The sequence below is a fragment of the Ostrea edulis genome, chromosome 1 (assembly GCF_947568905.1).
Source record: "Ostrea edulis chromosome 1, xbOstEdul1.1, whole genome shotgun sequence".
Classification (NCBI taxonomy): domain Eukaryota; kingdom Metazoa; phylum Mollusca; class Bivalvia; order Ostreida; family Ostreidae; genus Ostrea; species Ostrea edulis.
In genome coordinates, this window is record NC_079164.1 from 48,271,820 (window position 1) to 48,298,633 (window position 26,814).

The 26,814-nt window shown below is 34.9% G+C and overlaps 2 protein-coding genes, 1 long non-coding RNA gene and 1 other non-coding gene across 6 annotated transcripts in view; 3 read left to right on the plus strand and 1 right to left on the minus strand.

Annotated features, from left to right (window-relative positions):
* Positions 1-10,769, plus strand: part of LOC125651948 (protein fantom-like) — a 35,302-nt gene extending 24,533 nt beyond the window's left edge. For all 3 annotated transcript variants that reach the window (XM_048880800.2, XM_048880806.2, XM_048880815.2), the window contains 7 exons: positions 1,981-2,009; positions 2,116-2,158; positions 2,448-2,629; positions 5,520-5,709; positions 6,337-6,421; positions 7,726-7,859; positions 9,955-10,769. In XM_048880800.2, the coding sequence (XP_048736757.2) occupies positions 1,981-2,009; positions 2,116-2,158; positions 2,448-2,629; positions 5,520-5,709; positions 6,337-6,421; positions 7,726-7,859; positions 9,955-10,067 (776 nt within the window). In that variant the 3' untranslated portion in view covers positions 10,068-10,769. The remainder of the gene's footprint in view (positions 1-1,980; positions 2,010-2,115; positions 2,159-2,447; positions 2,630-5,519; positions 5,710-6,336; positions 6,422-7,725; positions 7,860-9,954) is intronic.
* Positions 10,770-11,019: 250 nt separating this feature from the next.
* Trnas-gga (transfer RNA serine (anticodon GGA)) lies at positions 11,020-11,092 on the plus strand. The gene has a single exon. It is a non-coding gene; the product is annotated as a tRNA-Ser (tRNA).
* Positions 11,093-17,297: 6,205 nt separating this feature from the next.
* Positions 17,298-26,516, plus strand: LOC125651934 (universal stress protein in QAH/OAS sulfhydrylase 3'region-like). Its single transcript, XM_048880788.2, has 4 exons — positions 17,298-18,581; positions 23,423-23,503; positions 25,765-25,871; positions 26,129-26,516. The coding sequence occupies exons 1-4, from the start codon at positions 18,506-18,508 to the stop codon at positions 26,372-26,374; spliced, it is 510 nt and encodes a 169-aa protein (XP_048736745.1). The 5' UTR covers positions 17,298-18,505; the 3' UTR covers positions 26,375-26,516.
* LOC125651944 (uncharacterized) lies at positions 17,992-20,119 on the minus strand. Its single transcript, XR_007361411.2, has 3 exons — positions 20,051-20,119; positions 19,651-19,722; positions 17,992-18,107 (listed from the first exon to the last, which is right to left on the minus strand). It is a non-coding gene; the product is annotated as an uncharacterized LOC125651944 (long non-coding RNA).
* Positions 26,517-26,814: the final 298 nt, after the last annotated feature.

A 26,814-nucleotide genomic window follows, 5' to 3' on the forward strand; every position in this document is an offset into this window, starting at 1 on the left:
TTTAGTTATTTATCACCTCGTTACAGGTGAAAAATGCACTCGAATCATTTGCAGCTTGGGCTTGATATGTCGACATTAATATGGTAAATTTAAAGAGTGATACGGATCGGTACAATATCCTCTCAAATATAGCAATTTCCATAATCTCAACTCAAATGTTGGGCATTTTCCACATTCACATCCAAATCGTATCTAAACGAGGCAAAATATTGTACCTTCCGTATCAAAATCCTAAATCTGCAACTAGTTACCTTTCTGAATATGCCTAGGTCGAAATAAAATATCGTCATCTTTCACCTGTAACGAGTCGATATGTACATGCGTTGGTTTTCTTTATTCCAAATGACTATACACATCAGGGGCGATATCAAGGTCACAAAGTGATGTAAAGATTACTTTACAGTCTTTCGTGCACATATTATAAAAAAATATATGAGACATATATTATCGAAGAAATTTGGGGGGGGGGGGGGTCATCTGACAAACAGATTAAAACACATACAGCTTGAACACTAGATAACGGCAATAAATAGCGAGAAAATATTATGACATTTTCCCCGCGATACAACTATAGACCTGTACGTCGTGACGTACTTTTATATTATGACGTCATATAGTATGAAGTGCACCGAGGTACATTTTATGATGTTTGTTTTAACTTTACTCGGGGCACCTTAACCCTGCTGCGTACATTTTTGGTTATTTTAATTGAAAATTTGGCAAAATGGATGTAATGACATACTTTATGTCAGCATAATTTGATATCTTTTGTAACACACAATATGATAGGTTGGTCAACATTCATCAAACCATTCATTTACAGTACAATGTATATTGTATAGAATGGTCAGCTGCTTTTCCATATCACATGATAGCCAAGAATGATGTCATCAAACAGAAATTCAAAATGTTACTATGACGATATTGCTTTGCATCACATTAGATACACATTTTTGTGTTGATATGAATAAATGAAGTCAGATGTTTTAAAAATCAAATTATAAAGAATGAATCAGAAGCTTATACTTCACCATATTACATAATATTAAATGGTTGGGAGCAGATCAATTTTTTTGATAAACCGCTTTACAAAGCATAATATGCCCCAAACCATTAAGTATTGATTTAATTCCCTAGGAAAAGTATATAAAGTACTGTGAATATTACATCAATGTCACAGTTTTTTAAATCATGATGCACTGTCTAAATATTTTTAATGATCTTTTTACCATCACTTTTCAAAACTTTTCAGGGCCAAATAACATCTTATGTGAACCATGTCCTTTTGTGTAATATATTTAACAATATTATACCAGTAAAATTTCCTTTGTATTGTTGTAAAGTTTCATTAGAAAAATGTATGTGTGTACTGGTGTTATCGGTAGGTATCAATTGTTTTGTGTTGTATATAGAATGGTCATATCACTGTCACTCAATGTCATGTAATGTAGATCTCTCTGTGTAGACAAATACCATAGTAACTGTCCACTGTTTTGTTGGATATCAGCATGTAACACCCACATCCCCTTCCTCGGTGTTGGTTTGTTGAGTTGGAGGGAATTCTGTCTTTCTTTTTTTGCTTATCATATGGTGCACTGATTAATTATTTATTTACTGTATGTTTGTATATGGTGAAACTGGGGATATTGTAAGATATGTTTCTAAATGTTTGTATACGGTGAAACTGGGGATATTGTAAGATATGTTTCTAAATGTTTGTATACGGTGAAACTGGGGATATTGTAAGATATGTTTCTAAATGTTTGTATACGGTGAAACTGGGGATATTGTAAGATATGTTTCTAAATGCACATTGAAATTGTGATCTGTGGAATCATTTTATCAAAATAACAAATATACTAAATAAGATAAAATAAGATGCATTTACAATAAACATGTGTGTATTATCAAATCGTAACATTATTTTGATTAAATCATTGTAAATCTCAATTATAATCCTGCTTTAATTTTATTTCACAGATATGAAAGAAGAAACTCTGACCCCCAAGGTAACAAAACAGGCTGTATTAGCTCTTCATTCAGTTGACCTCAGTTTGCTTCGTCTTGCTTAAGTAGTACAGTTTTTGAGCACTAAAAAAGTCTGTTCTTTTCCAGGCAGGCACCAAAGCCTCTGACACCATGTTTGGAGATGAAGACGGTAAATTTATATGCATACAGAAATCTTTCCAACAGTACACCCTATTTTAGAGAATCTGAATGGTAGTGGTTATGACAATCTAATTAAAATTAAATGTTAGATCCGCTCACATACTCGCTACACAAACGTTTTAATTTTAATTAGATTTTGGTTATAGACAACTAATGTTTCATCTTTCAAGGATTTTTTTAAAAAGCTGTACATCTTCAGATTGTTTACAATGTTCTATAAAGTTCTGTGTAATTTACAAGTGTTGTACATTATCAGTTAACATGCTGTGAATTTACAGAGGAAATTGAGGAGGAGATAACTGAGGAAGTGACAGATCGTGGGGAGACGTTGCCTCTACCCCAGCCATCTACAGAAACTGAAGAGGAGGAGTCGGAAAAACTCCAGATGGAAACCGACAGTGAGGGCATTGTTGTCATGAATCCTAAACCCAAACGCCGTGGCAAGGCTGTAAATAAAGCGGTATGTTATCAATGTATAGACAAAAATCTTCCTGATAGATATTAGATCCACGGCTCAACATTTACTGAAATGTCCACTTGTCCACAGAAATGTTGCCAACAAATTTGTCTTGTCTGAATGCATTTTTTATTTGTCCAATTCTACACGAAGCAATGAAAATTGCTTAAGGTTATTATTAAGATTGTAGTTCATGTATAAACTATTCATGCTGTTTTACATGATAATCAGGAATGAAGATAACTTGAATTGACAATGTTCTGGTTTCAAAATCTTAGAGTGATGTCAAATATTTTTCACAACGGATTTGGTTTTTTTTCCTTTCCTATTTTTTTGTTGTGTAAGAAATTTCATTTCCACTCATTATTTGGCTGCTGAGCATATTATATACATATTGATATATTGTTTAAATTATATTTCAGTTGAATTCATTATGTATTTGGATAAACAGGATATGTGATATATTTGATGAGTATTTAGTTGAAACTGTCTTTTTAAAAGAAGTGTGTTATGAGAGTGGGCGTGGTATGCGCATATCTCAATTCAAAATGCGACAGTCGCTGTTAGTCAATTTCGACGCTCCATGGAATTAGCGGAAACACCAAAAATATCAGGAATAACCGAAAACACCCCTAAAAGTGCTGAAAATACCAAATTTATTTTTGAGAAACACCTACAGGGTTAATCGTAGTTACTCAGCTATTTCTGTAACCGCAAATGAACCTCATATGTGGATCGACGCCATCAGTCTGTTGTCATGTGTGCACAAATGTAACTATGACGTCACAGTCATACATTACAATATGAAACGCGAGCTTTCAAATGCATTTAAGATATCATACATACATGGAGCGCCAAATTAACATAAACTCAAATAATTGAAGATATCTTCAATTATTTGAAGATATCATCAATTCAATTATTGCTCTCTTTAATTGAATTAATGCGCGCATGAAATCAATTATTGCTCTCATCAAATGAATCAATGCGTGCTTCAATTCAATTATTGCTCTCATCAATTGAATTAATGCGCGCATCAATTGAATTAATGAGAGCAATAATTGATTTAATGTGCACATTAATTCAAGTATTGCTCTCTTCAATACGCCAGTTTCGAGATACGAACTCTTCTGTGTAGGAGGTGCATTTAGTGGAACTTTGAATGACTAAGTGGGACAGAGTGGACCTACAGTCAGCGAGGAAGATGATGAAATGTATTAAAAGCGGCTTCTCTTTTAATATGTAAATGTGGGAAATACAAAATACTATCGAAAGAAATGTTTTACTAACGTGGAAACATAAAAACAATGTCATATTTGCAAGTAATATCTTAGATATGGTACTTATGACCAATGAAATAACGTGATATGATGAGAATTCTATGTATTCAATTACTCCCTGAATACTTATAACTTACTTAGTTTGTGTATCAGTCGAATTCGGGTGATCTAACAGTGTATGAGAAACTTACTGAGTACATTCACTTACGCATTGATGAATATTAGTCCCACTCCCGCGTGTAAACAAATTGTTTCGCGCCTCACTATATACGAGAGTTCTCCAAAGGGAAATAATTCGGGTGTATCTCGAAACCGGCGTATTCAATTGATGCACGCATTAATTGAATTAATGAGAGCAATAATAGATTTGATGCGTGCATTAATTCAATTATTGTTCTCTTCAATTCAATTGATGAGAACATCAATTTAGTAGAATTATTGCTCACAATAATTAATTTAGAGCTAGGTGTAAATAATTTGATGATCTCTTTAATTTAATTGAAGATATCTTTAAATCATTTACAATGCTTTTGTATAAGGAATTAATGCGCGCATCAATTCTTTTAAAGAGAGCAACAATTCAATTAAAAATATCATTAATTCAATTGTGGATATGTTGAATTGAAGATATCTTTAATTTTATAGTTGCTCTCTCTAAAAGAATTATTGCTCTCTTCAAATGAATTAAAGATATCATTAATTCAATTGAAGAGAGCAATAATTGAATTAATGTGCGCATTAAATCAATTATTGCTCTTTTTAAATGAATTAATGCGCGCATCAATTCAATTATTGCTCTCATCAATTGATTTAATGCGTGCATTATATCAATTATTGCTCTCTTCAATTGAATTGTAGTGCATATCAAAATTCATTTGAAGAGATCATTAATTCAATTAAAGCGTGCAGCAGTTCAGCTGAAGAATTAATGCTATCATCAATTCAATTAATGTGCGCAATAATTCAGGATTGAAGATATCATTATTTATTTGAAGATATCTTTAATTCAATTGTTGCGCGCATCAAATGAATTGATGATATCTTCAAATAATTGAAGATATCTTCAATTATTTGAGTTTATGTTAATTTGGCGCTCCATATACATATCTAAGGTATTATACCACTATCAATTTCCACGAATATGTTTATGTATTAGAGTGAATAAGATGTTAATGATAACCAAAACTGAATCTGCGGGGGAAATCTAAATAACACATTATCCATGCAGGAATTTTGTTCAGGCCTTTTTACCTCAACCACAGGCGTGATTCCAGCGAAGAAATGCATCAATTTGATGCAATGCTTGTGCCGATCCACGTCTAAGTCTTCTTACCGGTTACGGAAAAGGACGAACGCTTGATCCGATTGCTACATGGTGTTGGATCATACAAAGTTTTGTTTGTATTGATTGGAAATTGAATGATTTATGGCTATTTTTCATCACCATGTAGATTCTCCACAATAATTGTTATGCTATTCATAGTAACTTCATCAGAAATTTTAGTGTATTAGTGAAATATATCTTTCACATCTTCAATTTCTGGTTGCAATGTGAATAAATTTTCTGAAATGATAAATACAACTTCCTGTAGGGTTTGTTTTTATTTTAACAGGCCAACAGTGTCACAGTTACTATATCTCACCTTTCATTGAATGAGCATGCAGCTGTGCTGAACAATGACAATGTCCGACAGTTGTTTGTGGCCTACAACTTTTTGGGAATTGAGCCCCAGGATCTGGAAACGCCATTCTCCCTGCCAAAACCTAAGGCTAATAACCCAATCACTTACAACTTCACAAAAAGTATGTTCAGTATATTTCAATTTGTTCAGATATAAAATATCATAAATTGGTATAAATATACCAATAAAAAGATTGAAACTTGCCACATTATCTTAGAATGCATGCATATATATATACATACATGTACATATTGACATACATACATACAGACAGACAATATACTGTATGGTAGGTTTTTTCAGTGGATGTAAAATTTGGCAATTTTCTAGCTCATAGGTATACGAATAATTTTAGCTGAATTTATTTTGGCAGACGTGGAATTCCAAAACATAAAGATTGTAGTGTAGTGTTATAACTTATCTGTGAAACATTTTATTGTCGTCGGAAACAAGGGACATAAAAAAAAACTACCTACTGCTATACAGAGTTATCTTTCTTGTAAAAACATGTGTGATGATTGCAGAAACATTTGGGTGTAAATTTAGCTATTAAGAATTTGGTGGCATGATACAAAACCACTAATAAATAAACCAAAATGATCACCCTGCGGGAAAAAACCAGCTATACAGTATGATATTAGCTACCCAATAATAGCAAATAAAGGCTATACATAAGATCTGATGGCAGATAAAACATTACTCTTCTTGTAAAACCAAGTTCTATTTTAACCCCCATCATCACTTGCAGCTTTCCAGGTGGACATGCAAAAGAACTATGAGAGGAGGCAGTACCTGGCTGGCATGTTGTTACCTGATGATCCAGAGCAGGGCAGGTATGGGGAGGACCTTCGATGCAAATAACCTAGAAACTGTTTGTTTCCGTAATTCTATGTCATGAATTGTTTTAATCTCAGTTTCAGATGTAAAGGCATTATAGGAAATTGAGTGTTGAAATGTCACAGTTAAATTAAACTATAACAAACATCCATGGATAGTAAACATTCATTTTACTGTAAATGACAGATATTTTACAATACTGGCTTACCTTGTCATATCTATCAGTGAGACATAACATAAATTTTTTTTTTTTTTTTCTATCACTACCTACTTTGTGGCATTTGAGTTTGATTCCTGAGATGTGCAGTGGTTGTATGTGATAGGGTATGGCGGTCACTCGTTTGGACACATAGGTTTCCTCTGGGTACTCAGATTTCCTCCCACAAAATGACACCCCACCCTTAGCATCAACACCTGTTCACTGTTGTTATTGGCTGCAATAATGTAGCCCTCTTCAATTTTTTTTTATTGGGAGAGGGCTACAACTCCTTAGGATCTCCGTAATGGTGCAAATGCGGGAGTGAATCACTCCCGCAACATTTTGGATCATTCTAAACATTTGATGAGCTGACTTTCTTTATGTAAATAAAATGATATTCTATGTTTCTTAATCAATATATAAATTTACAACCTGCAACTTATGATTTTTGAGGATCTATTCTACCGTTTTCAGCAATATCGATGTAATCCAATTTCTCGATTCATGTTTGTGCGCCATGTTTGATGTATAGTCCTGAAGTTTCAACTTTCGATTGTCATGTTATTTTTATATGCCATATATGGTAGTATTTACATCAATGGACAAATACAGAGGAGAAAGCTATTTCGTCGGTATTAAAATGGTTTAGATTTAATATCAAATCAAAAAACGAAAAGCAGAGTGTAAATTCTTTCTGCAACCATATGATTTTCCTTTCTTTGTAGGAGTGGCTCGAATAACTACATTTTCACGCAGATTGTCAATGTTTAGGTTTTTCCGTAGATCCACCTACGAGATCTCGCGATAATAAGCATGGCGGAAGAATTTTGCATGCTGTACATGATGTTTAATGAAATTCACCTTTATGAGACATGCCCAAGCACAAAGTTGGTACTCCTTTTGGTGTAAACAATCTTTGGGACCATTACACAGAACTTATTATCGGTTATTCATAAAATTATTTTGCACCATTATGGATATCCTATGGAATTGTAGCCCTATCCCGAAAACGCCAGAATAAAAAAAATCGGATAGGGCTACATTATTGCAGCTATGTTGTTATGTCAGACTTTGTAGTAAAGATTATCATTATTATTACAGAATCCGTTTCACAGTGGTGAGTGAGCCCCCTGATGATGACATGGATGCGGAGTGTGAAGACATTGGTGTGGCCTTTGTTAGTGTCAAAGAGATCCTCATGACCAAGAAAGATGTCGAGGAGCAAAATGTCGATCGTAAGTATTCAAAATTGTTAGTGAGTTGCAGCAAGGGACCAAAAGGGTGTCCAGGTAGCATAGTGGTTAATGCACTCGCTTTTCAATACTGCCACCTTAGTTTGATCGTTGTAATGGGATGGGAGAGGGTATGGTGGTCATCCATTCAGGCATGTGGTTGTCCTCTGGGTACTCCAGTTTTTCCCACACCAGTATCTGAGCTAAAAAGAAGCATCAATATAAGTTGTAGTACTTGTTTTGTTAATCATTGTAATATGAATAAAGTGTAAACTTTGAAAAGGTGGATTGAAGAGAGAATTATTTAGCCCATATTAAATGTAGGATATGATGCAAAGTTAGTATGCAAATCAAACACTTTACAATTGAATTGTGTAATAATATTTTAAGGTGTCTGATTCATTAAAACATTTTTTTTTCACACAAAGTACAACATCTGTAGCAGTAAATCATTTGTAAAAACAAGATGACTAATTTTTGGCAGAAATGATAGATGATGCCTAGTTCTACTTATATAGCGATTTCAGTTTTTAGCTTTAATACCGGAGCTGGAAGCTCAACTGTCTGAGCTTTTCTGATCACATTTTGCCTGGCATCAGTCAGTTCATCTTGCAACATTTTCTATATTTTTCTCCATTACCACATTGCTAATTTCAACCGAACTTGCTGTAAAGCATCCTTGGGTAAAGGGGATTTAAAATTGTTCAAATGAAGGGTTACACCCTTTTCAAAGGGGAGTTAATCAAGAAATAGTAAAAATAGGATGGCTTCCTCTGAAGAACCACTGGACCAGAAAAGACAAAACTTATGTGAAAGCTTTCTTAATGGGTAGAAGTTCAAAATTGTTCAAATCATGGCCCTAGGGTTGGATGGGGCTAGATAGGAAATATCTTTAAAAATCTTCTTTCAAGAACAGCAGGGCCATGAATAGTCAGATTGAATTGCAAGCATCGTCAGATAGTGTGGATTCAATTTAATTCAAGTCAGTTCAAATAAAAGCCCCTGGGGGTAAAGTGGGGCCACAATAGGAGAATAAAATTTTATATGGAAATATATAGGTGAATATCCTTTTCTCTGTAGCATCATTGACCAAGCATCATCAGGTAGCAAATATTCCAATTTATTCTGACTATGATTAATCAGAAATATGCACACATCCTCAGGTACTTCTGATTGGAGTGTTTTCAAATCATGTCCCAGAGCTGGATTGAAATATGTATAATCTTGGAAAATTTTCCTCTCAAAAGGCATTGGCCATGATTAGTCATATTAAGATGCAAGCACTCTAATGTAGTGCAGATTCATATTTGACTAGGGTTGAGTTTCAATAGGGATTCATATATTTTCATGAGAATAAATTGGAAATTTGAAAAAAAAATCTTTTCAAGGATAACAGAGCCTTACTAAATCATGTCAGCATGCAAATGTTCCCAAGCAAGTTGTGTAAATTCAGTTTTTCATGGGGTTGAGTTGTGGCTAAAATTTGGGTTCAGATACATGGTACATGAATATAGGAGGAATTATGGTTTTTTTTAAAAATTGTCATCCAGAACAGCAAGGCCATGTTTAGTCATATTGATATTAAAGATGACAATTTTCTTTTAAAAACACCATTACACCTTTCTTTGCATTTTTAAAGTACATGTATCATATGTATCATGGTAATATAAATCTTATGTTTTAATTGATTTTAAATGTCAGAAATGTGCTTTTCTCATAGGGGGCTTATGTTAATTACATGACAAGTATTCTTTATTTCTCTTATGAATTTCAAAAATTCATTTGGTGAATTACTTTGAACTTATTATTAATGATTCCAATTACATAAATTTATGATATGTATTTATAATTTTCAGGTATTATGGATTGTCTATCTTACATTCTGAAAATTGATATATGTACATACATTAAAGATTCGGAAGTTTTACAGAAATAACAAACACAACTTCCAGACAGTTGAGAAATTAAAATAATTCAAATACACTCAACTGCATTTGTCTCACAGTACAAAATTGGTTCTTTTTTACTAATGGGTTATTGTTATCTGTTTATGCTTTTGAGTACATTGTACTATTATTTGAGTCTTTGTCTTTTGCAGTCCATGATGTAAAGAATGAACAAAATGTGATAGGCACTCTGAATGTGACATTGAAATGCCTGGCTGCCCTTGAGGCTGTGGAGAAGGAAATGCAGATTGAGGGAACTTATTAAAAACCCCAAAAACATAAACTGTGAGCATGGAGGACAGTACCCTGGGGGATTTCTTTTAAAAATCAGCAGTAAAACTGTTAACACAGAATACATACTGAGTACAAGAGACAATTGCAGAAGTATGGAACCACAGAGGGTTATTGTCTGGATAGGAAAACTTCATTCACATCCAGGTTTTAAATTCAGCATATTCATAAACACTGCTATGGACATACATGGGTAGTTTAAGTGCTACAAAGTGTGCTGAACAGGGATTGCTACATGATACATTTAAATTGCTTTCTGTGCATCATGTGAGACCATTAACATATAACACTTTATTTTATGCTACTCATGATGCATCTTAGATAGAAAATTTATAATGTTTACGAATACGTTTCATTTACAATTTCCGTCCACTTTCTAGTTTAATTTAAGGTTGATCTGATCTAGTTTCCAAACAATTATTTATTCCCAGTAAAATACTATATCAAATTATATGGTAATATTTTTATTGTATGAAAGTTGTGATGCTTTGTTATTCAGTATGTTTGAATGAATATTATGTTAATTTATTAAAACGACTTTATCGTTTTAATCGAGTTAATAATAGACATCAAATAGAAAGACTGTGATAAAAATACATGTGTAGTAAGTTAGCAAAGGAAAAAAAATGATATTTTAGAATTTTATGGATAGAAATAAAGTGTGGAAAATTGAAAATATGTGCATGTATATTTTTTCGAATTTGGAAATGACTGACATAAATCAGGAAACAATATTTGATATGGTTATATTGCTATACCTTGTCAAGCCCAAAGGGTTTTGGTCCTCTGTTACAGACTGAAAACTCTTGGCTATAGAAGATATCATTGGTAGATAGTGTGCTATTCTTCTTCATTGTAGAAGGCAATTAGATACACAAGTATTGAAGATGTGGGAATCGGACATGTTCAATCGTTGTAGCAATGTAGGCCAGATAGTTCAGTTGGTAGAGCACTTGACTGGAGATTTAGAGGGCCCAGGTTTGAATCCTGGTCTTGTCTGTTGCATTTCCCCCTTCCTATTACCATAGTTGCCAACCTCCAACATGTAAAAAGAGGGTCATGACCCTCTTTGCAAAACAAAAAATCTGGTCATAATGCGTAACAGAATTCACAACATATTTACTAGGATGATATGTGTTATAATTGTTTATATTTCAAAAATATTTACAACAGAAATGTGTGTATTGTGTATTTATTGAAGAGAAGTATTGTAACTGACAGTGGCACATTTTGAATTTTTCAAGACTGATGGAGATGGACAATATTCAAAGCATGACACAGATCGATTAAATTTACTCTTCCAAATTAAATTATAAAGTATTTTTTACATGATTGTGAGTTTTGGCAGATCATTTTTAGCTCCAGACCCAATGGAGTTAGTTACACAATGGACAATAAGCTTCATGCTGTCCTCAACAACTTTTTTTACCCATGAAAAGTCGTTTTCCCAAATTTGTTGGTAGATATACAAGTATCGTTTTCTTTTTGTTGGCGTGTCTGTTGGCCCTGATAATGATCTCTTCTTGGCGGAAGCCACTTTACATAGTGACTTCAATCCCCGATTTGTCAAAACAACTCACAGATAATTGTTAACACATGCTTTATTAACTTGTCTGTAATGTACATGACCATCGGCATTGTTTACGTAGATCCAAGCTAGTGTTGCAAACTGGATATTACATGTGTGAACTAATTTACAAAACCAAATCAGGAAATTAGGTGAAAGGTATGACCCGCCGGGTCATAAAAAATAATCGTGTTACAGATAAAAAAAAATCGGGTGTAACCCGACAAAATCAGGTGAATTGGCAACTATGTATTACATTTGGTGCCGTGACCAGAATCTGGAACTGTTAAGTGAAAATGTTTGCTAGGGGATTTATAGATCATGGGTTGATGCTCTGAAGGTGTGAAGACATTTAAGGAGGGAGGAATGTAGTGGTCAGACAGGTTTTCTCGTCAGTGGCCAGATATCTCCGTTAGTAGAGCACCTTACTGGACTGGAGATTAAAGGGGCCCACTTGATTTGCCTACACCGTTGTACATGTACATCTAATAATCAAGTTCAGTTTGGTGTAGTGTATGGACATTGAAACTGCAACAGCAGCCAAGATCTTTTTAATGACAATCTGTGTTATACATGTATGCTGCCTTTAATATTTTTTTTAATTTGCAAAAATGTATTTTATTGTGCATTTGGAAATACCTACATACATCTAAAAAAAATACCAAGTTATACTACAAAATATTTGCAGATTGTTTTGCTCCAAATTTGTTTTTGATGATTGTGTGAAATATCAATCGTTTTCCTTTATTCTTTAGAATGCATGCATGTGCATTGGTAAATATTGCTGCTTTGTAAAGTATCTAAAAACTATAGACAATCTGTGTAAACTCACTTTACAAAAAGTAAATGAAAAAGAAGGTTGTACCAATGAACGATGTGTATCGGTCAGCCGGGTTCTATCGCCGGTGGCCAGATACCTCAGTTTGCAGAGCACCTGACTAGAGATTCAAGGGACCCGGGTTCGAATCCCGGTATGATCCGTTGCATTTTCTCCCTTTCTGTTACATTTGGTACCATAGACCAGCCCCTGGAACTGACAGGCGAAAATGCCTGCCAGGGGATAAAGGTCCAATGTTAATTTAAGGAGGGAGGAATGTAGCGATCAGCCAGATTCGATCGCCGGTGGCCAGATAGGTCGGATGGTAGAGCACCTGACTAGAGATTCAGGGGTCCGGGTTCAAGTTTCGTTGCATTTTCTCCCTTCCTGTTACAGATGAGATATCGTGAGAACGTCACAAAATCAGTTCGACAACAGCCATTTCTGGATTGTGAATAGTAGTAGTAGGGCCTACTCAGTATCTCAAAATGAACATTAGTTTGGAATAGGACATTGCAAAATTGAAATTTGAAGTGTCCACTTTCAGACAATTTTAGCTCACCTTAGTTCGCCGTGGGGTGTTAATAAAATGCGGAACAGAAAATATTGTACATGTATATGTATGGAATAGGTTTATTTTTTCAGCAATTAAGGGGCCTTGGGGGCATGTACAGTTTAAAAAATAAATAAATTAGTTTTAACACTAAATGAATAACAATCAATCAGATGGGCTACTCCCGCGGGGATTCGGGTTAGAATAGGTTCTCAGTACCCCTTGCTTGGTGTGGTACGATGAAGATCCCTCCCTGCTCAAAAGCTATAAGTGCCGAACATAGGCCTAAATTTTGCAGTCCTTCACTGACAATGATGACGTCTCCGTATGAGTGAAGAATTCTCGAGAGGGTCGTTAAACATTATATAATCAATCTGATTGATTACGTCTCTCCTCTTTCAGGGGGAGACATTGTTTTTGTACTCTGTCCGTCCGTCCGTCTGTCTGTCACAGAATCTAGTAAACGCTTCTCCTCCTATATGGCTTATCGGATAGATTTGAAACTTTGTACAATGCTTTTTTGTCATTTGTAGATGTGCAAATTGTCGGGACAGGATGATCCAATTATTTTCCTAAAAGTTATAGTGGATCTAAGAGGGGTGGAGGATGTTAAAATAGCTTGTGAACGCTTCTCCTCCTATATGGCTTATCCGATAGACTTGAAATTTTGTACGATAATGCATTGCCATTTGCAGATATGTATATTGCAGGGACAGGAGGATCCAATTGTTGTCCTTGAAGTTATACAAGTGGATCTTAGGGTTGGACGGTGTAAAATAGTTTGTGAACACTTCTTCTATATGACTTATCGGAGTTCACATTCTCTATGTTCCTGCTCATGCTTCCTCCTCCATACCATGCAGTACATTAAAGGGAGGAGGTTTCATTTGGAGCACTTTCAATTTGGGGAGCTGGGGAGACATTTGTTTTTCATAAAGACAATCTCTAGTTATATTTGATAATTCTGTAGAGGCGTTGTCAATCAGTTCTCTCGAGTCAAGCTTCTTACAACTTGAAAGGTTTTGTAGTCGTTTTTGAATGTTCGCAGAATTAAGCATTGTTTGAAAAAGAAAGGTGATTCATTTGACCAGACTTAGTTTGGCGATATTGGATATGTATTAGTATAATAACAGAGAATCTGGAGAAATGTGACCATTGTAACAAGCAATGACAATCAGACAATGTACGTAAAAAAAAAAAATCAAAAATTGGAAATATAATATTTGGTTCACAAAATGTTTTCCCGAAGCCAAAACATTATCTACTGTGCTACAGCCTTTTGGTATAAAAACAACTGTACGGTGTACTTGCCAAACATATCACCTAAACTGCGACCATTCAATAATTATCAATGGATTTGTATAGTCGTCTTTACCCCTATTTCCACATTGTGACGATTTGTAATTTGATCGTCTGCACTATATGATAAATGGAGAGTGAGAACTTATCATCGTGTACAATAAAGTCGGGATCTGTTGAGACTATCGCATAGAAGCCACCACATATTGAAATGTTTCCCCTGGATTTATAATGTGTTGTTTCTTTTTCAATACAGTCGAGAATGTCATAATCAATACCCTTTGAATATGAGTTTTCTAGGGAGTTGTAAGTGTATCATGCAAATGTATAAATCCTTATCAAAATTGGAAAAAAAAATCTATCTCCAGTTTTATCCACTGGAAGTCAGCGCGCGCGCCCGCGTGTGTGTGTGTGTGTTTACAATTTATATGAGGTTTGAATTCACTTTTACATAGCATAGCCAACCCTCCAAAATATCTATTATCATATTAAGAAGCAGATATCTACTACTGTAAGTAGCAATAGTGGTTTCTTATGGATACATTGTTCATGACTTACATAGCTAAAAAATAATGCCAAACTTTTCAATTTGAAGTAATTTGCATCATTCATTATTCATTTTTTGTATAATTTGCTTAATTAACAGGCCTCCAACTTTCCAGAATCCCATTTTAATTGATGAGTAAACAAAGCATGAACTCATCTTATACAGTAGAAATGAAATAATATAAAATTCTAAGTTGTTACTTTCTAAAAAAAAAAAAAAAAAAAATCAGGAGAATACAATACTACAAATAAGCACCGCCCTAGCGTGGCTGACTAGCATGTGGCTGTCTTTCAAAAATCATGCCTTGATGATACACGAGTTATAGTAAATGAAATCAACATGGCTATTGGTTACCTTACCAGTGACAGCAAAAAGTATATTATTTAAGATATGTAAAAAAAAAACAAAAAAAAAAACAAAAAAAACCCAACAAACTAGTAAAATTTTTACATGATATTTGAAGTAAGGCTTATCAGTAAATTCACAACCATGATCGTGTTCCCTTTGGTTGTAACGGAATATGGCGAACTTTAAGGTTATCAGAGAAGCCTTTTGTTTCAGCGGAATCTGGACCTGGATCTCAGTCAGGAAGGGGAATGTTATGTTATGACTTCTTTGTATTTCCTGCCAATATCGAGATTCCTTTTGTGGAAAGGTGCTATTTGTCATCTGCCAGGTATTCAGGGCTTGGATTACCATTCTTCAACATATTGTTATGATCGGTTAGGTCAACCGAGAATTTCCGTTCATTTAAAGCAATCACAATCTGGCCGTTCGTTTTGATGAAGTAAGTCATCTTCTCTGGCTGTGGTCATGGGTATTATTATGGCAATATTCTCCCATTTGTGTTTCACAGTCTGGATAAAGATTTCAAGGTCTTCAACACACACTAGTGGCGCCATTCTTGTTCGATCATTTGTGAGAGAGTGAAGGGCTACAACATTGAGTTGTTATTGCATCTGTTGTCTTCTTCAATATGTATGTTACCGTGGGGATCCAGGTTAGAATAGGATCTCAGTACCCCTTGCTTGTCGTAAAAGGCGACGGCGCGGTCCTTCCGATGAGACCGCAAAAACTGAGGCCCCGTATCATAGCAGGTACGTGTGGCACGTTAAAGAACCCTCTCTGCTCAAAGGCCTTAAGCGCCGAGTATAGGCCTAAATTTTGCAGCCCTTCACCGGCAATGGTGACGTCTCCCTATGAGTGAAAAATTCTTGAGAAGGACGTAAACAATATACAATCAATCAATGTGTATGTTATCACTTTCGTGACGTTCGCACCTGGTGTGAATTTATTCTCCAAAATTCCCTTTACATTGGATTTCAAATAATCTAGACGCTACTAGTAGGTCAAGCAGTTTTCTGGACTTTTTTTCGTTATGGATAAAGATATTGCCATGAAATTTAGTCATAAGCATCCTCTCGGATTCAGAACCTTTATTGACTTTAAAGCGGGGATCATGGAATTTACAATTTTGGTAGGGGTCTTCCTGCTCTACATCTCTATGCATTGTAGAAACCACCCTTGAAACAATTACGCATAATGATACAAACTACATTAGAGGGGTGTAGTTTAATGATACAAATTATCACATTAATGGTCTACAGTATAAACCGTTAATAATACACACACCCCTAATGATACAGCGTTCTACTTGCAGTGCTGTTGCGATGCACAACCCACGGCTTCGGGCGACATATCCGTTCGAGGGTCAAACAAAACAGCTGTTGTCCAAGAACACAGTCTATAACTGTTTTGTTATACACTTTAATTTACAAGACTTTGAACTTTATTAACAGGAAAGTTTGATTGCGTACATTAATCACCGTATACATGAGTTTATAAGAAAACATACAAAATATTTAACTTAATTATCATCAGCTTTTCGTTGATATACAGTGTTCTTCGAAAGTATTCTATGCAACGTTGATTACATATTTTTCGTGTTTTTGCTCTGCGTTTCATCTAATAAATTCTGCATTTCATCATCAGTCAAATCAGTGAACCTCCTCATTACACAAATGAAGCTGCAAACCGGTAATCACATGACTTGCGTAGCCAATAAAAATAGGGCAGACTATTGGTCAACAGACTATGAGTTGGGTTAATTGATTAAATATGGCCATATAGTGAAAATGTATTACATCTTAGATTGATTGATTAGATATTGTTTTACGTCCCTCTCGAGAATATTTCACTCATATGGAGACGTCACCACTGCCGGTGAAGGGCTGCAAAAGTTAGGCCTATGATCGGCGCTTATATGGGCTTTGAGCAGGGAGGGATCTTTATTGTGTCACACCTTCTGTGACACGGGATCTCGGTTTTTGCGGTCTCATTCGAAGGACTGCCCCATTTAGTCGCCTTCTACGACAAGCAAGGAGTACTGAGAACCTATTCTAACCCGGATCCCAGTTGGGTTAAATGTTGGTTCTAAATCGTATTAGTTTTATATAGGAAAAACTTAAGGTGTATAACAATGACGAAAATTCAAACAACTACACATGTATAAATGTATCTGTAAGAAAAACTAAATGCACAGTGATGTCGAGCAGGAAAGCCTCTACCAAATCTGTAAATTTCATGTATCCCCGGGGTAGAGGGTTCTGGACCCCCCCCCCCCCCCCCCCCCCCCATGGAAGGGACCAAACTTGGTACATATAGTGTATATGTATAGAACATTTAAATAGTATCGTCTTTAATGCTATTGATACTAAATTGAAGCTAATTAGATATTCAGGAGTAGGCAGTCCTTTACCATAATTTAAATTTCAAGATCCCTGGGGTAGTCCTAAGGGTTTTGGCTCAAGGGTGAGGCCAAAATTATTACAGAGGTTAATGTCTTTATCATTGAAGACTTCTTTTAGTTTGCTGGCACATTATAAAAACTAAATGTATATCTAGGGAAAGCAGAATAGGATGTACCAAAGTTGTGAATTTCGCAACCCCATGGTTTTGACTCTACGACGGGTCCAAATTATTCACATTGTGTTAATGTTCATTATAGGCACTTTTGAGAGGGCATTTTTAGAACTCCTCTTGTTTTATACTGCTGCTGAATATTAGAATTTATATCGTTTTAGATATGCAGAACAGGAAATCTCTTTAATTCTTACAAAAATGAACAAAATGATCTTTACTATCCCTTTAAGTTGGATGTTATCTCTGAGATCTAGCTGCCTCTGTTCTGTTTCCATTGATCCAATTTGCGTGTAGCTATAACAGGTCTGCCTAAAGTATTGACAAAAGCTTATTAATAGTGAGAAAGATTGGAAATGAAATCAAAATCATATATAGACCAACAATGCAAACTCGTAATGAGGAGACCTTTGTAAACCAGTCCCAAACTCACGTAAGACGTGTAAATACCATTAAATGGGAAATTCGATTTCCGATTTATTCCGAGGGGAAAATGTCACCTTGAAGTCGTATTCGGAAGTCATATTCCGAAGAGAAATCAACAATATAAACAATTATGAGTGAATAAGAGAGGAGAGTGAAGCTCTAGGCTCGGGGTTACCAGTTGCTTCCACCAATTGGGAGCGTTGATCGCGAGAAAGAGATATCACGAGTCAGATTAACAAGTTTGATAAAAAGAAAGCTTCACGGAAAACTCGGATCAAGAAATAATGGCTGACCCCTCGTCGTCCCGGACAATAGTAATTGGTGTGGATGATAGCTGTTTCTCGGAATATGCCTTTAACTGTGAGTAGTTGATTCATCATTTTGTTTTGGGAAATGAATGTCATATCCACTGATGCAGTTTACGGCTGAGGTACACCTTTTATAATTAGATTTTTGTTAGTTCTGTAGTTGATTATTGTAATACAACGCTTCTTCTGATAAATCTCTAATTACAGGAGCAGTTTTATTTGCCAGACAGTTTTTATCCATTATATATAGATCTGCAGATGGATAATGTTTTGGTTCTAAATATAAGTAATGCATTACCAGTTAACATTTCCCCTCAGATTTGTCTTCGTAATTATATAGGCATTTCTTGGTTATCATCGCGATTACACCCAGGTTTATTGAGAATAATGCCGAAACACCCTTGAAGTTTATATTAAAAAGGGTGAGTGAACATGAAGAATATATGTCAAAGAAAATGTTAATAACAGTTGAACTACGGCAACGTTATCCCAATATTTGCCCATTAATTAAGACTAGATGAATATTTCAAATTTAATTTTGATTTTGGCTTTTAAGAATGCAAGATTACTCGACTGTACGTATTCAATAGCTACACATAAAAACATCCCCAATATGTCTCTTCATCCAACTAATTTACAACTTTAAAATAAATGCTGAATAAAAACACCAGTTTCTGCAATTCTGAAGCCATATGGAAACTTGACGTTAGCTTTCCCGTGTATCACATAATCTGTAATAAAGGAATTCGAAGAAAAATTCCGATAATTATGTACATTTGTAACATTGCTTTTAATCGCGTCCACCTACTGTACAGTAGGGAGAAAATACATGTACATACTCCCCATGACGTCCTATATTTCCCCACCGAGGTGATTTAGTGCTCGATTAGATATACATCAGTGTCTGTCAGCTAACATCCCAGACTGTACTCGTCAATGCTGGTAGGTCAATTGGGTAATACCATATTCGTAATTGATTAAGCGAACACGTGACATAATTAATTAAGGAAACAGTCTAGTGTCCATGCTGTCTCTATCTGACAGCAATATGTATCCATTACACTTAAAATGATTGATAATAGGTTATAACGCTAACAGTGTCGATAACAGTGAACTCGTACCTAAAATCCATGTTTAATTAAGACATAAGGGTATGAACTGCAAAGCTTCACGCCAGCATACTTCATGAAGCGCTAAAATGAAATTTATTTTTTATGTTTAAATTATATTTTCATTTCTGTTGGAATTCCAAGCCGTTAAAATAGACGACGTACTATATTGATCAAGAACCATACGCACATTGTTCACAACTGCAGTGCATTCATGAGGAAATGACTATCATTACAATGAGTAAAGATATCAAAGGCAAAATCACTGGAAATGTTCTGATACATGTAATGTTATACATTATAAAGTACATTTTTAGAAATCAAAATAATATAATTAAAAGTGGTTAAATGGGAGTTTTTCCACGGTGTATTGCATCAAATAGATTAAATATACGTATATCACGAACAATACCCCAATCTCGGCTGAGAATCGGCTCGGCTGAATAGTTGGACTGACGCCTTCACCAAATCTCGAAGTCCTTCAATCATAATTCATGTCTGGAAATTTACTTTCAGTTTCAGTCGGTTCTAGCAGTTAATATGCAATTACGTAGGTGACACTGCTGCTCGCTTCAAGTAAGTGATTTGACTGTTATAAACTGACTCTCTCTCTCACTATCAATTTTGCAATGCTTACCGAAAATCCCAAAATGAAAACAGTCACTAAATTTTCCGTTCAAATGAAGACTTCATAGCACAATATGTTAACTCCTGAAATTGAAGAGTTCCTATAATCTGCTAAATATCAAATTAATGATACATAGTATCTCCACATACCTACTTGTATATCGCTAATATGAAAAAACTATTGGAACTCTTCAAGTCCAGGAGATAAAATATTGCGCCATGGAAGTCATCATTTGAACGGGAAAAGTATGGAGCGCCAAATTAACATAAATTTAAATAATTGAAGATATCTTCAGTTATTTGAAGATATCATCAATTCAATTATTTCTCTCTGTAATTGAATTAATGCACGCACTCATCAATTGAATTAATGAGAGCAATAATAGATTTGATGCGCGCATTAATTTAATTATTGCTCTCTTCGATTGATGAGAGCATCAATTTCGTAGAAATATTGCTCGAAATAATTAATTTAGAGCTTGGTATAAATAATTTGATGATCTCTGTAATTCATTTGAAGATATCTTTAATTATTTACAATGATTTTGCATAAGGAATTAATGCGCGCATCAATTCTTTTAAAGAGAGCATCAATTCAGTTAAAGGGATCGTTAATTCAATCATGGATATCTTGAATTAAAGATATCTTTAATTATCTAGTTGCTCTCTCTAAAAGAATTATTGCTCTCTTCAAATGAATTAAAGATATCATTAATTCAATTGAAGAGAGCAATAATTGAATTAATGCGCGCATTAAATCAATTATTGCTCTCATGAAGTGAATTCATGCGCGCATCAATTCAATTATTGCTCTCATCAATTGATTTAATAAGTGCATTACCTCAATTATTGATCTCTTCAATAGAATGGTGTAGCGCGCATCAATTCAATTAATGCGCGCAATAATTCACAATTAAAAATATCATTAATTATTTGAAGAGATATTCAATTAAATTGTTGCGCGCATCAACTGAAATGATGATGTCTTCAAAAATTGAAGATATCTTCATTTATTTGAGTTTATGTTAATTTAGCGCTCCATAAAAAAGTGATAGTTTATTTTAAGGAATTTACATATTTAGACGGTAAGTAATGCAGCATTAATAGTGATACAGAGTTGGTTTAATAGTCAACTAACTTCTTTGAAGCAAACAGCAGTGTCACCTTAGTGCACATTAATTGCTAGAACCGACTGAAGCTGAAAGTAAATCTTTTCCAGACATAAATCATGAAGAACTGCTCCGAGATTCGGTGAAGGTTTCAGTCCAAATATTCAGCCGAGATTAAAACAGGCCCCAAATGACATAAAGCGGATTAACCGATAGAATCCGTTATAATTCCCAATGACAGCACCACAAGAGGTCAGGACCCCTACTAGTAATTGGAAGTACATCGACATTTCATGGAAAAGTTTTAAATAAAGTTTTGTAAATTATCATCATCATGTTAGTAAAATGGATTTTTTTATAACGTGGGTTAATTGTTATATCGGTTTCTGATCAATTTTTAAATCGTATCATCTTTTTATATATGATTGATTGATTACATATTGTTTAACGTCCCGGACGCCCGAGAATTTTTCACTCATATGGAAACGTCACCATTGCCGGTGAAGAGCTGCAAACTTTAGGCCTATGTTCGGTGCTTACGGCCATTGAGCAGGGAGGGATCTTTAAATATCGTGCACACCTGCTATGATACGTAACTTCGGTTTTTGCGGTCTCATCTGAAGGACCACGCTATTTAGTAACCTCTTACGACAAGCAAGGGGTACTGAGGACGTATTCTGATTGAGATCCCCTCGGGATTTTTTATTTATAAATAGTGTAATGATTGATAATGAATTAAAAATCACCTAATGACAAAATGTTACCATTGGATGTTTAAATGATTAGCTTTCTCACTGTATCCCATGTTTAATATGTTTCGACTTTTTTACATTGAAAACGTATCCTTCGGCACATCACACTTATCCAAGCATCCACAAACTTGGTTCATATTAATATTTCATTATTACCCTGATATACACTAAGCTTTGCTGTACAATTACTTTCTGCTTTTGGTTACCTTAGACAACATTGAGAAAGGACAGATTTCAGTATAAGTTGTACATATGTAGTTCAAATCCCCACGGCATGAAACACGGTAATGTTGTGACTGTTCTAAACCACCGCCCACTCCGATTGCTTCTCTTTATATTACTGTATATACAATCTTCTTTTGTTGTTGGTATATTTGACCTCTAAATTTTGTAGAAACCTGAATCAACAGCATAAATTTTAAAAAAAATTAAATAAATTCCTTTGGGTCCTGCTGATTCTTAAAATATTCTTAGTTGAGGGCACGTGCTTGTCATTTGCTTAATTAGTGAAAGCGGAGAATATTGTTTTGTCGAATACAATGTTTTGGAGAAACAAAATAATGACTAACGCTGCCTACTCGAAAAGTAAAATCTGTCCCCAAGATGCAATTATTCAGGAAAATTGATGAGAAAGTCGGGAAAAGGAATGGCTCTTACTTCGTTGTTTGAAATACTGCTTCTATGTGAAAAAACCTGTGTAAACAAGAAATTCTGAAGCCCAAAGATTAAAGGATTTCGGGGGATGTTTGCGTGAGTAAAAGAATTAGGAAGAAACATGCCTAGATCGTTTTCCGGTTAAAGAGCAAACCATGAAGACAGATATAACCCCTGGTAGACTATTTCAGACTTCATTTCGTGTTGAAACACTGCTAGAGAGACAACAAGTGAGGATGTAGAGTGCTAATAAAATAAAAATGTCGGCGTTTGATATGCCTTACGAAGATAACCTAAGTAGCAGGCAACTTGAAAATCCAAGACATCGATTATTTAGAAAGCTCTCTTTTATTTCGTGAAAACTGCTGTTAGTTGTGCCTCAGTCCGCTGAATAGCAAATTCCATTATCTGTTTTGTCATAACACGTACAAGATAGTATTTATTACACAGACATAAAAACCAATGAAATGTTGTTTTATTTGGCGTTCATTGGAAACAGATTCTGAATGTTTTTTTCTTCTTTTAAAAATAAACTCTTTTAAGAATAACTGAAACGCTGTCTAACATCACAACTAGATCGTACATGAACCCCATTCCATTACATTATGTGACTGTATTCTGTACATCTATTTTCATTTTCAGTTTATCTGAGCCACGTGAGAAGGGCTGGTGATAACATAGTGTTAGTCCATGTCCCAGAATTCCATGGGGTGATCCAGGCACGTATGTTGCTATATAATTACCATTGAACACAAACATCTTTGCTTTGATTTTTTGAACAGATACCGTTTTCCCCTCCAGAAATCATGTCGCGAAACTGATTTAAAATGTAATGAACGGAAGTAATATTTGATTTCTTATCCCTCTTTGTAGCTCACCCGAGCGAAATGTTATCCATCCTCTTTTCCCTTTGAATACTATTCACATTTTTGACTCCTTCTTTAGAACCATCAGACCAATATCCACCTGTCACAAAGCTTCTCCGGGTAAAGAAATTGCAAAATTGTTCAAGTGAATGCGAAGAAAGATTATTAAGAAATGGGGTGGTTTATGTTTAAAAAAAATATTGTAAAGCACCACTGAATCAGAAAAAACTATATTATGATCTTTTGTTCAAACCATCACACCTAGAACCTGAGCAGGGAGTATAGTTAGGAATTCAAGCGCTATAACAGCACGATTTGTTTTGCAAGCATATTTATGTAAGATACAGTCAAGTTTGTTCAAACTGTGAAACAGGTTTATCAAAACATCTTAAATCGCCAGTACAAGACCACTGCTAAGGAAGGTATATTGGTGTGTGATATATACATATATCTACGTTGTATAATTCAATAGTTGCTCTGCAGAGCGATATTGTCCATGAGCCTCTTAAATTTCTACGTCATTTCTAAGCAAGGCTCACAATCCTTGTTGAATCTATTATAAAGATAATATAATGAATAGAAATTAAAAATGATAATTTTGGACTGCCTGTGTATGACAAATAAGAACATTTTAAAAATAGTGAAATCGGCAAGGCAATCTGCTACGGTTTGACATTTGGGTGGCAAAAACGAAAGTGTACATGTAAAATTACAGCACCGCGAACATTAAACACGTCAGTTTGTGTAGACCCCTTATTGCATCCTTCACATACATCATACTATTACCCTGCAATGCGATGTTTACATAATACAGATTGCTGGTCCTTATGATTTGAAGGTATGCGTATTCATACTGCAGACGGTGTCTTTAACGCGCAGATATCAGCAATAATAGGGCCATTATTATCATCAGATATATCCTTGTGTCTCATGCTTTTGTCGGAGTTTTGCTATTATATGTACCATGCAGCGCTCACAATCAGATAATTGAATCACGCTTATTTGCATGCCATCTTTATTAACGAATAAGAATAAATGTACTAGAAACATTATATTTACTAAACGGTTTAAATTGGCAAACTTTCCAACAACCCGGAGAAAACCATTAAAACCGTTATCAAAGGAAATTATATGATTTTCGGCACAAGAACTGGAAAAAAACAACAAACGGAGAGTGGTAAATCATTGAATTATGCAAGATTTCCTGTTGTAAGTAAAAAGACTCTAATTGGTCAGATTATATTACACTCGTAGTAGCGCCAACATTTATACCATTTGTTTGTCAGATCGACGCGTCACTCTTCTTGATCTGTAGCAGTGAGCGTTCTTTATCGTGCTTGCAGTGATGCAGTTTGATCTGCAACTCTCTTTTTGATAAAGGAGAGTTATACCTATTTCCCCCCGTCTTACTTTCGGTCACGAAGCGAACGCAATAACGATTAGCTACAACGACTGGGGACAATTACGTCACTGCAATGCAGGAACTTGAAAACTCTAAATGATGGGAGTAAATATTTCATTACCGAAACATTCTAAAGGGAATTTATCATTTATGCAGTGCGTTTTGAATTCTTTTTATTCATCTATTTTTTTTTATATTTTTTTTTTAGGTCAATAGCCTTTTCATAAAAGAACTTTTAATATATGTTTATAATGATAGAGATCTTTTTTGGCTTTTGTAGGTCAATATCCTGGGGCTTGAAACTAAAAATTTACATAGAGAGAATTTGGAAACGGGCATATTATGTTTTAATATACACACACACATACGTGCGCGTGCGTGTGTGTGTTTCGTATTCTTGCATACAGGTATAATGTCTATTTTTTTAAAAAAAAAAGGGTTTCTAAAAATTAAAACCCATTACTTCAAACAATGAACATATAGCGACATGCTTATTTTTAAAAAAAACACAAAACTTCACCAGTTTTGTAGGAATCGGGTTTTCGTTTTACATAAGAACTTGTCATATATGAAATATATATGCATGTAAGTACAATACTTCATAAAACATGTTTCATTGAAAAAAGTAAATCTTGTATATTCTTAGACAGACATATGGTGCTTTCATTCAGAAGAACTCGTTATCTAGAAATAAGCTGTTATTCATGTTTTTACAGCCGCTGTCTTGACAGATCCCGGAGTTGTACACGAGCTTTTAAAAGAAGAGGAAATTCGAACTCGACAGCTGGTTCACAAATATTCGGAGAAGATGAAGCAGTTTGGTGTAAACCATACTATCAATAAAATCCTAATGAATATATTTATGAAAATAAGAAATTGATGTCCTTTGCATTTTCTTAAGGATTCCAATTACTGTCGTAATGAAATATCTATCAAAATTGTTTTTGAACTAGATCAAAACATCGCTCATAAACGAACTGAAATGCTGTCTTTCTTTGGTGACAAATGTTCCTTAAGGAGTTTTAACAGTAATTCGTCATGATTATATTGTAATCGATTAGGCGTTGTTGTTTTTTTCAGCTTGGAGGGAAAATGAAGCAAATGACTGGAAAAGTTGGCGAATCTATCATTGAAGCGTCAAAAACAGAAAAAGCTGACTTGATAATCGTGGGAACAAGGGGCATGAGTAAGGTTCGGCGGACCTTTCTGGGGAGCGTCAGCGACTACTGCGTTCATCATGCACACATGCCTGTCCTTGTCTGTCGACATAAGGAGTTTGATGCCCAACACGACCGCGTGCACCACCATCATCATCATAATCGGTGACGTAATCAGCGGACCTAGCACATGACAGTTAATTTCTTCAACAGCGATACTTAGACGAATGATAATTGTTCCATAATATAAGCATTGCATACCCATTGTAAAAGTTATTAAAGCTGTTTCGTATCATAAATAGCAATATCTACGTAATTGTATTCATTTAAGAGATAAATTTCATTTTTGGAAATGCATGAGGGTATGAACTGCCACGCTAATACGCCAGCATACTTCATGAAGCGCTATCTAGCACAAAAACTGTGCTGGCGAGAAGCGTTGCTGTTCATGCCCACTTGTATTTTGAAAAATCTATTTACAATTTACTTTCATTTCTGTCGGTATTCCCAGCCATTAAAATAATCGGACTATAGTTATATAGATTCATACGTACATCGTTCACATTTATGTCGAAATTACTATTATTTCAATTGGTAAAGATATAGAAG

What these genes read in the sequence shown, in the direction of transcription:
- LOC125651934 (XM_048880788.2), top strand. Translation starts at nt 18,506, where the DNA reads ATGGCTGACCCCTCGTCGTCCCGGACAATAGTAATTGGTGTGGATGAT. An exon ending in CTCGGAATATGCCTTTAACT is followed by an intron (nt 18,582 to 23,422) that starts GTGAGTAGTTGA and finishes TTTCATTTTCAG; the next exon opens with TTTATCTGAGCCACGTGAGA. An exon ending in CCATGGGGTGATCCAGGCAC is followed by an intron (nt 23,504 to 25,764) that starts GTATGTTGCTAT and finishes ATGTTTTTACAG; the next exon opens with CCGCTGTCTTGACAGATCCC.